The sequence below is a fragment of the Verticillium nonalfalfae genome, assembly GCF_003724135.2.
Source record: "Verticillium nonalfalfae strain VnAa140/NRRL 66861 chromosome Unknown scaffold_48, whole genome shotgun sequence".
Classification (NCBI taxonomy): domain Eukaryota; kingdom Fungi; phylum Ascomycota; class Sordariomycetes; order Glomerellales; family Plectosphaerellaceae; genus Verticillium; species Verticillium nonalfalfae.
This window is the reverse complement of record NW_021167273.1, coordinates 65,113-77,000: the sequence shown is the minus strand read 5'-3', so window position 1 is coordinate 77,000 and position 11,888 is coordinate 65,113. Positions and strand designations below refer to the sequence as shown.

Sequence of the window (11,888 nt, the reverse complement as noted above, 5' to 3'; positions counted from 1 at the left end):
TACCTGTTGGCTCTGAACCCATGTCCCCCCACCGTGTGTACCTCGACTGGGCCATCCGTTATTGGCTGCCATTCAATCTCACGAGGCGATGTAATTGAACCGCTTGCTACAGAGCATTCATGGGAAAGAATTCTCTGGAAGACGGCATCGCACATCTCAACAGAACGCGAGATGCACATTCACACTGCGATGATTGTGTGCAGCCATTTAAACTTGAGGAACCACTCCGCAACCAAATCCACATGGTTTTATTTGCGCAAGTCACATCAGCCGCGCGTAGACCGGGACCATGTCAAATTCCAGTGTTTTTTTTGTGTGGTTATCTTCAGCTACTAGAGACAGCCGTGATCGTGATCAGAGTTGCGCGCGATGTTCGTCGTGTCAGTCGGTTGGGGTACGGGATTATATGGGGAGGGCGAGGCTGAGCATCCCGATGGGAGAGGAGACGAGTTGGTCCACCAGGCACGGAGGACGTGTGCGCTGGAGAATAGTGGAGCGTTGGGTCGTTGAAGAGGAAGCGTTGGTCGGTCAATCCGAGTGTCACAGGGGACGTTCGATGCGAGCGTTGCAGGCGATTAACGACGGCCAAACCTAGAAAAAGTAAAACGTTGGCATAAACTCTTTCATGACAGAGGTGCAGGCAGGCATTGGCTGCCGAAAGGGGCTCTGAACAGCCGCGCGAAGGGTTACGAGACACTTACTTTTGTTTCTTCTCAGCAGGCTTGAGGATCTGGAATGCAAAGTACCACGTTAGCAATGTACTAAGATGAGGCATCTGCCACAGGGTGCACCGACCTGGAATGAGCACAGAAGACTCTCGTCCACGCTCATCATGGCTCCTGCGTTGTCAAACTCTCCGCAGTAATTGGGCGCACTAAAGAGGGTGACGAGTTGGCGCTTGGAGAAGAACTCATATCCATCCTCGACGACCTGGTGAGCACGGCAAATCAAGTCCATGTCATGCTTTTGCAGGAATCGGGACACAACATCGGGGCCAAACGTGAAGGACACTCCACGGTCGTTTTCGCTCCAGCCGGTGATATCCTTGTCGGGATCAGACCACAGCAGATCGCAGAGCAGGCCGCAGTCAGGAATCTACAAAAAAAGAGACGTGGTTAGTTGATTGTGATCTGGAACGGGCTAGGCGTAGGCTCGGCGGGTTAAAGGTCACATACGTCGGTGGGGCGCATGACGCGGCGGATTTGCTCCATGGAGTTCAGATCCGGGCTGAGTCCGCCGTGCATGGTGAAAATCTTCTCGTCAATGATAGCGGCGATGGGCAGACAGTTGAAGCAGTCGGTGAAGGTTTTCCACAGCTTGATGTTGTAACGACGCTTGCACTCATCGTAGAAGCCGTAGATGCGGTTGATCGAGGCACACTCGTGGTTGCCACGGAGGATGAAGAAGTTCTCCGGGTACTTGATCTTGTAGGCGAGCAGAAGGCAGATAGTCTCCAGCGACTGCTTGCCACGATCAACGTAGTCACCCAGGAAGAGGTAGTTGGCTTCCGGAGGGAAACCGCCGTATTCGAAGAGGCGCAGCAGGTCATAGTACTGTCCGTGGATGTCACCGCAGATCTAAGGCTGTCAGCTCTGCCGAAAGAACCGGACGCATGCGTGAGGTGCTCGATCACTGACCTTGATGGGAGCCTCAAGCTCGAGCAGGATGGGCTGAGAAATGAAGATCTCGCGAGCCTTGGTGCAGAGATAACGGATCTCGGACTCGAGAAGCTGGACCTGCTTACCGGGCCTGCTTCCTCGGACCTCGAGAAGACGGTCGATCACGTTGTCGAGATCGATCTCATGTTGGTCTGCCATCTTTTATTCCTCACCAGCCAGTGACTTGGCCGAAGATTGTGAAGAATTCGTGGAGCGCCTGCAATTTACAAAGGATGTAGTTGAGGCTTGCGGGTGTGCACGAGACAGCCGGCCTGCGTGTCGGATTCGATGCACTTCTTGGGCTAGTTGGGAGGGTGACGCATGTCAGCAATCGTCGCACGAGGTTTGCTTCAAATGCGGCGACCAAAGGGCGCCAAGTGGTTATCAACACCAGCATCGATGGCGACGGGGTGCGTGCATTCAAGTGTTGAAGGGCAGCATGCGAAGGCCGGACAGGGAGGGAGAGGCCCGCGGACGACAACGACGGTGAGGATCATCAGTGAGAAGACTTACGGGAGACGAAGTGATCTTGGCTCTATCAGGGCACGTCCGCGAAGAGACAAAAAATGTCGTGATGACAAAAACAACAACGATCCGCGACGTGCTGTGCTCGTGAGACAACTGTTCGTCAGATGGCGCGGATTGTTATGGTGATGATGATTCGCCTTGATCCCGTGGGGGACGTGTTCGCCTTGATGGGGAGGGAGTCGTCTTGTCGATGCAAGAGAGTCGTCGTCGCCGTTATCGTCGGGGAAGGGTCGGTAGCTGGTGCAGCTGCGAGCGCCCTGTCGAGTGGAGTCGGGTGAGAACAGAAGAAGCGACGAGAAAAGTCAGTTCAGGCGTCGTGGGATGGATTCGCGTAAGAGCTGAAGGGTCGCTGTGTTTGGCCCGCAAGGGGAGCGTTCGTCGTCGTCGATGGCGGGAAGGGGGAGGCAGAGCCTTGGGGTTGGAGGTCAGAGGAAAAAAAAACCAAAAACCGATGCCCGAGGGGGGCAAGTGGGTTTGAGGGGATGACTTCGTGTTTTGTGTTGAGCGGGTTTCCGACCGGAAGGCGAGGGCGGCGGACGGGCGGGCTTCACTTCACCTAAGCTCACTCAGAGGGGGGCGCTCTGTTGTTGTGTGATGCTATTGATTGCCGCTGGGACGCGATGTTTCTCTCTCGAGAGTGCAGAATGCAGGTGCAGCGACAGACAGCGTAGCAGAGGCAGCAAGCAGGAAGCGCGGGATCGCCGGGGTGGGCAATGCAGAGGGGATTCGGGGCGGTAAACAGGAAGCAGGGTGTGCCTCTCTTTCGCGTGTATGGGGAAGCAGAAGAGGTTTTTCTGGCGATGCACCGGATCGGTCAAGATGGGGATAGCGAAGAAAGGAAAGGTCGGGTCTGAGCCAGGGCGCTAGCAAGGGGGGACAAGGACTAGGCAGGAGCAGTACCAGGGCTTCTCGAGCATCAACAGGCAGTGACGGTGGATGCTGGGCGGGTCGATGGGGGGACCGTCTAAAAAGCTGGGAGGGTGCGAGGCCACTGGGACTGACTTCCCGGGACCTACCTTAGGTACCCAGGTACCTACCCAGGTGAGACGTAGTTAGGTTCCGTCGTAGGCAGGGAGGCAGCTGGCGGCTCGCAGAACCTTGGGCCCTCTACTCTCAGTGGCCGAGACTCTCAGATTTTAGGGACAGTCACCAGCCCAAGCCACTGTGTGCCCCTGCCTCGAGGCCTGTGTTGCACTGGGACCAATGTGCCAAAGCTTGGCCTGGCTGTGGCGGTGTTGGCCGCCGATACCTTGCCTTGTATCAACGACCAGGGCTACCAGATATCAGACAATGAACCACAAAGCTTCGCCGCCTGGCCTATTGTACCTTTGCTGTTTTTTTCTCTTCATCGTTCGTCGTAAAGGCGGTCAGGAAACCGCAGCCGCAGCCCAAGGCATGCGCCTCAAGCATTTCAACGCAGTCGGCATATATCACCAACGCTATTCGCACTTGGAAGACCCCTGTCCCGACTGACGACCCTATATAAGCAGGGAGAACCCCTCATTGACAGCTTCACCAAAAGCCAATCGAGTCAGTGGGGGGGCCGCGAGGAACAACAGATATCTGTCCAGTTGCGAGAAACTTAGAACTGCTTCGTTTGTCAGCCAGTAAAAAAAAAATGACCTCTCGCCTTGGTGAGTCAATCCCCTCCATTTGAATGATCGACCGCCAGCTCCTGTTCTGCCACTCTTTCCGCGCCCTGGCCCGATGCATCTCGTCTTTTAGGCGGCCCTACCATCTGGAACTACCACTAGTCATGCTTCGTCAGACAAGCCGGCGCTGCATTTGCATACAACCTACTTACTTGCCTGGCTACCGAGCTGCACAGCCGCCAGAACTCTACGTCAGTAGTCCCCCCCCCCTCACAAGCCGACAATCGACAATGCGAACGCGCGTGGTCAAAGGCTTCATACCATGATGAGACGAGCCCCGAATACTCATCTCGACTTTTTCTCGCCGCGTAATCGTCTCCGCTGGAGTAGCTCCAAGGCCGAGACCTCCGGAGGACTCGTATCATCCGGTTCGCGCACCGGTCAAAAGCAGGACAGGCAGGCCGGCTTGGCAAGCCAGGCTCGAAAGCCTTGTAGCACATTTTCTCTCTCCTGCAGACATCTGGGTCCTGGAGGTTCTGCTGAGCACGCCAGTCAACCCCTCCCGCAGGTAGCCATCCACTCCCTCACTCAGCCCCTTCCCCTGAACATCAACAGGGTCTTGGCACCGCACCCCTTTCTCGCCTCCCTCCCCCTCCCCTTTGAGGCGCGCTTGCATTACAGGGTGCTGGTTGGCCCGTCGTTTTCGCTCGACGCCCGGCCAGGCACATTTCCCATTCGCTGCTACAGCTGTGGGCACCCTCGAAAACTGGTAGGCAACATCCAACCCAGACAGATGCGAGCCGTCCCATCTGTCTGGCCGAGGGACTGTTCCGTTGCCTACTCGGCAAGACAGCATTAGACGAGAGCAAGACGGTTTCTCGCAGTGATGACAGGAGGAGTGAGAGGCAACGCCTCAATTATGCCGCATTGACAACGAACTGTCTGCACACCGACATGGCTGTTCTGTTTCGGTCGTTAGTGAGAAGAACAGTCGGGCACAGTATATGAATGATGCGTATTTGGCTTGAGATCGATTTGGCACTCAGTATCCAGGCTGGTGGTGACGTGGGAAACCTCTGTTGACGGTTTTGCCCCGCTTCGAGCCCCTCTGGTATGCGTATACTTGGTAGCCCCAGTGTCTACCCGTATTTGCCGGGGCTCTGGTGGTCAGAACTCCAAGGTGGTGGTGGCCCTGGGCGAGGTGGTGTGTGTGACGCCGTCCTGCGCTGTCATGTCGACCCCACCGTGTGTGCTCTGTGCCCGCTCTCAGCTTTGGTGTGTTGAGCCACCAACTCTTGATGCCCCATTAGCCTGGAGGAGCGTGCTTTTCCCCCTCCCTTTTGCTCTCAGCCCCCCCAAACGAGGAACGAGGGGCAGGCACAACGATTGGGGGTGAGGGGTAAAAAGAGCACGCAGCGCCTCCTCGGGGTGAATGATAGTCACATGACCTGAGCCAGACGTCCAACCAGCCACACCACTTGCAACCTTCACCGAGCTGCTCAAGCCAAGGTAGCTGGCAACCTCGCCTGCTAGAAAGGTCCCCGTTCGCTGCCAGCTCACGTCTTGTCTCAGCGCTCACCCACCCCCCTCAGAACACGTTTTCATCGCACAGTTGCCTGGGGAAGGCAGCCTTGCCCCCTCTCCTCTCTTCCCATCCTCTAATAGCATCCAGAAGGTTACGAATCGTAGATCAGATCATCGCTATTGGCGTGTCGGCTCGGCGGGCGTGGGCCCCACTAGCCCGATCCACTGGTCACTGGTCACTCCTCATCCCATATCGACGTCCGCCCTATCGCCGCAACCGTATGGGCAAACATTGCCAGGGACAGGTGGCAAGAGGGGGGGGGGGGGGATACAGGAGCGATGCCGAGGCTTTGACGTGTGTGTGTGCATGTGTGTGTTGGCAACATCTCGGCTTCTCGATCGCGTTTCCCAGGTGTCTGTAAAATCGAGGCTGAAGTTTAGGATATGCCCTGATTGAAGACACCAGAGACTTTGCCCAACTGCCACGACACCACCGTAGCCATTGACGTGACATGGTGGCCGATAATCACCCAGTCCCGACATTCTGTGTGATATGTGAATATAGACGTCAACATTCCGAGAGCCAAAATTGCTCCCGACACATCGCCCATAGATTCTCGCACACTTCACGAAAGTCACAGTCGATCAAGTCTGGCTGGAAAGGAAAGACGTGGAAAAAGGGTTACAAGACTCTACATTTGCAACAGCACGGCGGCCCTCCCCCAGGCCGCGCACCAAGCTACCTTACTACTGACCATCCTTCTCGCCTTTCCTCCCCTAGCCTCTTGCCCGCCAGCCTGATGAACGCCACGCAAATCAAGGCCGTCCTAACGACGGAGAGAAGAACACGTGGGGGCAAAAAAAAAAACACGATACCAAAGACACTAAAGACACTGTTTGCATAAGAGCCCATCTCCATCCCTCCAAGGTCTGACAAAGACTGGGGGATCCCAAGGAGGGGGCCGTACCTCGCGTCTCGCCTGAACGCCGCTCCGTGATATGGATGAAAAGAAGAACACAACAGGAGTAGAAGCAGGAGAGAGAGAAAAAGAATAAAAAGGAGGAAATGGTGACGGCGGGAAAACATACTCATCCCTTGTGGGGTATACTGCGCAACCCTTCCTTTCTCCTCGGCGAAGATGAAACTTGACCTTCGCCCAGATACAAGTACAAAACGGGGTAATTGGTGGGTTCGGAGACCGAAGAATATGCCCAAGGCGAACATCTTGCCGTCTCACAGCTCATCGCCGGCGCGTAGAGCTGCGCGTCTTTTTGCGAACACGGGTGCTCGCCTTGGCTTTGCTGACGATTGTGTCCACAATGACCTCGCTGCTAGCTGCGGCGCCGTTGGGCGATGCCGTGATGGTGCTGTCATCGACGTCGAAGCCCAGGCCCTCAAGCTCACGGTCGTCCATGTCAGAAAGCTCCTCGCTGAGGCTGCGGATAGCGTCGCGCCCAGGCCACTGGTCCGCAAGGATGGTTGTGCCTCGCAGCTTGAAGTCCTTGAGGTGCCATGCGAGGCCGCCTTCGGACAGGGGGTCATGAGACTGCGCGCCGAGGCTCCCGATTGATTGTGGCGGCGTCGGAGGCGCCGGCTGCTCCGGCGCGGAGTTGCTGTGGTAGCCATCGGAGGCGGGCGGTGTATCAGAAGCGCCCGCGACGCCGTTCGTCAGAGCCGCATCAGCCTGCTCCGCGACCTTGCCGTTGCCTTCGAGGCCGGCAACCGACGAACTGGAGGAGGGAAGCTTGCCCTTGTCGTCAATATTGGAGGTGGCGACCTCGATACTGCCGTCGTCTTCTTCGCCAATAGCGTCGACCTCCATGGCATCTACATCGCCACCCTCTTCTGCTCTAATCTTTTCGACGTGGCCATTTGCGACCGTAATTTCCTCGATCGAAGCATCAGCCATCACCACATCGTGGTCAGCATCTATTGTCTTCTCCCCATCGTCATTCGACAGAGACTTGAACTCGATGCTGGCTTCCAACATGCCTTCCAGCTCCTTTGTCAAAGGATCAAGTGGCTTGGAGCTGATCTCTGCCTCGGTTCGAAGGGCTATCTCGAGCTGTGGCTGAACAGCCTTGAGGATGCGCTTCCCCAGTGTTTTCCTCTGTCTCGGGTCCTCGTATGACACTTTCCCAAGCGTGGTAGCGACGAGCTCTTCATCCGCCGTCTCCACTTTCTTGATCTCGGTGTTGATGCCCACGCTGATGACTTCGCATAGGTCATGCGCAAACGCTAATGTCGTCGTGTAGAAGCGAACGTCCAGTTGTGACTGAAGCTTCACCAGTCCGTCGTAGAACACACCCTTGTCCAGCCTGGCATGTCGTCAATAAGAAAGAAGTGAGGTGAAGTTCACGGGGATCACTTACGCGAGCGCCTTCTCGACCACCGGGAAGAAGAGCTTTGCCACCGGAAAGTAACATGTGTCCACAAAGTCCTGCTCAAGTTCAGCAGCCTCCAGTTTGAGCTGCTCGCGTTCGACGACCTGGGCCGACAGGTCCTTGAGTTGCTCCAGATCACGCAGCAGCGTCTCAGCAAATTCGATCCGCCTCTGCAGCCTGGTTTTACCTGAGGGACCCATGCCTGCAAAGTTCCTACGAGTGAGTTCCATGGACGAGAAGGTCTCCATCTGCAGTTGCAGTCGCTTCAGGAGCGCCGCACCCCTACGCGCCTCCCTTTTCAGAGTCCAATACCGACACGCTTCGCTGACGAAATCCTTTCGTTTCCTAAAGGGGAACCGAGAGAGAGCCATTTCGACAATGTCGAAAACGGTCCTAGGAATGACAGGCGCACCAGAGGGAAGTTTCCATATCGGCTTTCCAGGCTGCCCCTTCTTGTTGTCGCCCATCAGGGACAACTTCGCGCCAGTCATCTGGCTTTCATCGGGGGCATGATCCGTCAAGGCGTGACGATGAGTCGCCGCCAGCGCGTGCGCGACAACCTGGTTGTCCGCCCAGATGCGGCCCTTCATGGTCTTCTTGTAGAACCGCTTCGCATCCCGCGTGGCTTGAGCGACGCCATTCTCCTTGGTGTAGTCGGGCGGGCAGTGCTTATCGCAGTACGCCTTGAGAATCATACTGTTGTCAAGAACAGCAAGCGCGCCTTGGCTGTTCTTCATTCGTAGAAAGAGCCTTGACCTCCGTGCGCAGGTGACGTGAAATGCCTGGTAACAGGACTTGTTGCTGCACTGGATGCAGGCTCCCATCTTCTGATCGCAGATGTAGCACGTTAATTTCCAGCGGGTTTTGGGAACCTTGTCCACATCCATGACTGGCTCCATGAAGGTATGATTGCCCAAGGACACCTCAGGAATCCACATGGCGCAGAGTAGGTGAGCCCACTTGCTCGAGTTGGTTTGCTTGAAGGCGCCATCAGTCGTAGGGCAGAAGATGCAGGTCTAGACATTAAACGTTAGCTGCCAGACTCCACCATCTTTCGGGCGCCGCCCATGCAGACACTTACCGGTATTCCGCGGCCAATCAGCTGGCACTTTCTGCAGAGCCACTGACCCTCGGGGATAAAGGGCACACCATAGCACTCTTGATGGACTGCGAGGTCGCAGCCATCGCAGAAGACAATGGCATTTGTGTTCTCGCAGTCTCCGTCATCACAGATGGCACATTTTGAGTCCTGTTCTTCGCCCACTTGCGGTTCGCCGTTGACGGCTGCTGCTGAACTCGACCGCGGCCTGTGCGTCTGTGGTGGCTTCGGGTTAGGCTTGGGAATACGCTTCTCTAATGCGTGCCACTCCTTTTCGATCTTGGTTAACGCAATTTCGAAGACCTCGCGAGTGATGGGCTCCAGCTCGTGGCTCTTCCGCTCAATATTGTAAGCTTCGAGCCACATGTCATCTTGCTCGTCCATATCGTACTCGACACGGCCCACAGGAGCGGATGTGAGGAGAGGCGCGGCCGGCTCGCCGTCGGGCTTCATGGAGAGCGCGGTATCCATGTCATCCTCGACATTGGCGTCGGTTGCCTTGAGCATTCTACGCTCTGGTCGGATGTACTGGTCGCTTTCTTGGTATCCCACATTCATCATAGATTTGTCGACATATCTTGCCTGGCCAAAGCCCTTGCCTTCAAACTGAACGATGCGATCAGATGGACGATATGAGGGCGCTTTCAGGTCTAGCCTCTCCTTCGCCGTCTGATTTCTGATGGGCAAGACTTGGGGAGTCTTGGGCACCGCCGCGGCGGGCACATCCCGAAGCGAAAAGTAAGAGGCGGACTCTCGTGTGGGACGGGTAGCACGGCGCTTTTGGGGTGATTCGGACGCGCCGGGCTGAGATTCTGCCCCCGGGTTCGGAGTGTTGCCGGTCGACTCGGGGTTGACCTCGCGTAGGGGCGTACTGGAGGCGTGGTTGGATGACGACAGCGCAACCGGCGTCGCTGGTGCCACGGGTTGTTGAGATAGCCCGTCGACCTCTTCCGAGCGAAAGACCTTGAAGGTGGCCTCGATGTCGAGGTTTGGGTGGAACTCCTCCCACCCGCGCTCCTCGCGAGGCTTGTATCCCTCGTTCTGGGCAACAGCAGCTGCGACCGCGGCAGCCGAGCTGAACTCCATATCGCCGTGGTCAGCCGCCGTGCGGATGCGGGTGCTTCTCTCCCGCCGCGGTATCGTAGCCGTCGTGGCGGGGACGCGCGGCTCACGCGGGGGTCTCGGGGTGCGCATTGCGCTAGGAACGTTGAAGGTGATGGTGCCATCCTCCTCGATGAAGCGGCCACCGCCTCCAGCGCCCCCAGGTATATATCTCCTTCGTTTTGGAGGGGGCTCGGAGCGAGCAGCGGCGCTGGCGGCGAAGGCTGCTGTTGGGGTGGCCACCTCTCGCGTGGGTCGCGTAGAGGTCGCGACTGGTGGGTTGGCGGCGTCCTTGTCGCGAACGGGTCGGGTCGACGAGGCAGTGGTCGGAGTAGATATGCGCTCGCGACTAGGGCGTTTGGAGATGGTAGAAGGCGCTGACACGGCGTCGTCGTCGAGGCCGAGGAGAGCAGTCGCGGACACAGATGGTGGCGCTGGTCTGGTCCTCTTGCGGCTCGCAGCCGGTCGACGAGGGGTCGCAGGCTTGGACGCCATGTCTTCAGCTTCGGTATCTGCACTTCTTTCGGTCTTTCGAGTCATCGAGATGATCGGAATTGTCAATCACCGCGTCGTGGGTGGAGGCGCGGAGACTCGTGATGCGGCTTGAGGGAGGTGGGGGGGCATTTGCGTGGATGCGCAGAAGCGCGTTCGCCCGGGTCACAACCAAAGCTTTGGACGGCGTGATAGGTCTACAAGCTCTCGACGAATGCCTCTGGGTATTGTAGGGATCTGGCCGGATTCAAACTGCAGGTTGTAGAGTCTCCTCACGAAAACATAGTCAACGCGTGAAGTTGGAACGCACGGACCTGGTTGCCCCCTTAATCGCAAGCGCACCTCGCGCACCTACCAGCCTGGCCTTGTCTGTGTGCCCACTTCACCCAGGCCAGAGGCCAAAGGTGGGCCATGCCGGAACGTCAAGGTGGGTGCCGCCCCACACTCCAGCGTGAGGCAGGGGGAGGGGGAGGGGGGCCTGGGGGCTCTGCCCGTCACGGCTTAGTCATTTATCTTGACATGTTGAGCAGAGTCGACATGGCCTATTCGTTGCACATCGAACAGTACCAAGTACCAAGCATGCGATGACTGTGAGTGCCATCTGGAACAGCTCCATTCTTTCCTTGTGGCGCTCGTGGCATTATCTTCCACCGGCATTCAATTGCAAGCTGGCAATATCTTGCCTCATGGTGACCCCAAATGGACGAACACGCATCGCGTTGCGGCACTTACCCCCGACGAGGTGGCAAAAGAAAAACAAAGAGCATCCTTTGAAGCCAACAGCAAAAACCAGAACTCAATCAGTGAGGAGCAAGACATCTTTGGTAGGAGAAGGAAACATGTCTTTGAGGTTCTAATTCTCGTAGGGCTGCCCATTGACCTACGTAGTCCGACCTCGCTCTCCGCAACACCACTAGCAATGACAGGAGATACATGTTCTAGCCGCCAAATCGTCCAAACACCAGGGCCGGGGGGGAAGCAGCCAATCAGGCCATGAGCGCAAATCCATTGCTGTCCCTAACCTCAATGCCACGCCTCCCAATGCGGAGCTCGTTTGACGCCAGCCTGCCCAGGGGAAAGAGAGATTCTTTATTGATTCAATTTACCCCAGGTTTCCACTACTGTCGATCCCGTCACCTTACTCAAGTCCGTGTCACTCTGCGACAAGAGGCAAAGCTTACCCCGGCCCTTGTCCCCTCCCGCCGAGCAGCCATTTGAGCCGCCTACTAGTCGACCATAGCAGTGTAGACGACCTGTTCCATTCGAGACAAGACAGGGATGCCATCATTTGTTTGCCTGGCGCAGTCCCGGTGGCAGCCGCCCATTCTTCAGCAAAGTTCAATCAGGTGTAGCATAGAAATTCATGTGTTGAAAAGTGGAATGCGTGTCTCTCCTGTATTAGAACCAAACACCAGCTCATCTTGACCTGCGGTCCGCCCCTATCTGCATGCAATAGTGCCTTCCACGCGAACAGATGCGTCTTTTTTCCCTTCTTCCATGCTAACAATG

General features: G+C 56.7%; 2 protein-coding genes across 2 annotated transcripts; both read right to left on the bottom strand.

Moving 5' to 3' along the window:
- Nucleotides 1-697: 697 nt before the first annotated feature.
- PPH3 (phosphoprotein phosphatase PP4 catalytic subunit) lies at nucleotides 698-1,817 on the bottom strand (the record flags this gene model as incomplete). Its single annotated transcript, XM_028640707.1, has 4 exons — nucleotides 698-730; nucleotides 796-1,095; nucleotides 1,176-1,577; nucleotides 1,638-1,817. 4 exons carry the CDS (start codon nucleotides 1,815-1,817, stop codon nucleotides 698-700), a joined length of 915 nt encoding a protein of 304 aa, XP_028495093.1.
- A 4,726-nt stretch (nucleotides 1,818-6,543) lies between these two features.
- Nucleotides 6,544-10,427, bottom strand: NTO1 (nuA3 HAT complex component nto1; the record flags this gene model as incomplete). The annotated part of the gene is made up of 3 exons (XM_028640706.1): nucleotides 6,544-7,621; nucleotides 7,676-8,703; nucleotides 8,769-10,427. The coding sequence occupies 3 exons, from the start codon at nucleotides 10,425-10,427 to the stop codon at nucleotides 6,544-6,546; spliced, it is 3,765 nt and encodes a 1,254-aa protein (XP_028495092.1).
- Between the last annotated feature and the right edge of the window lie 1,461 nt (nucleotides 10,428-11,888).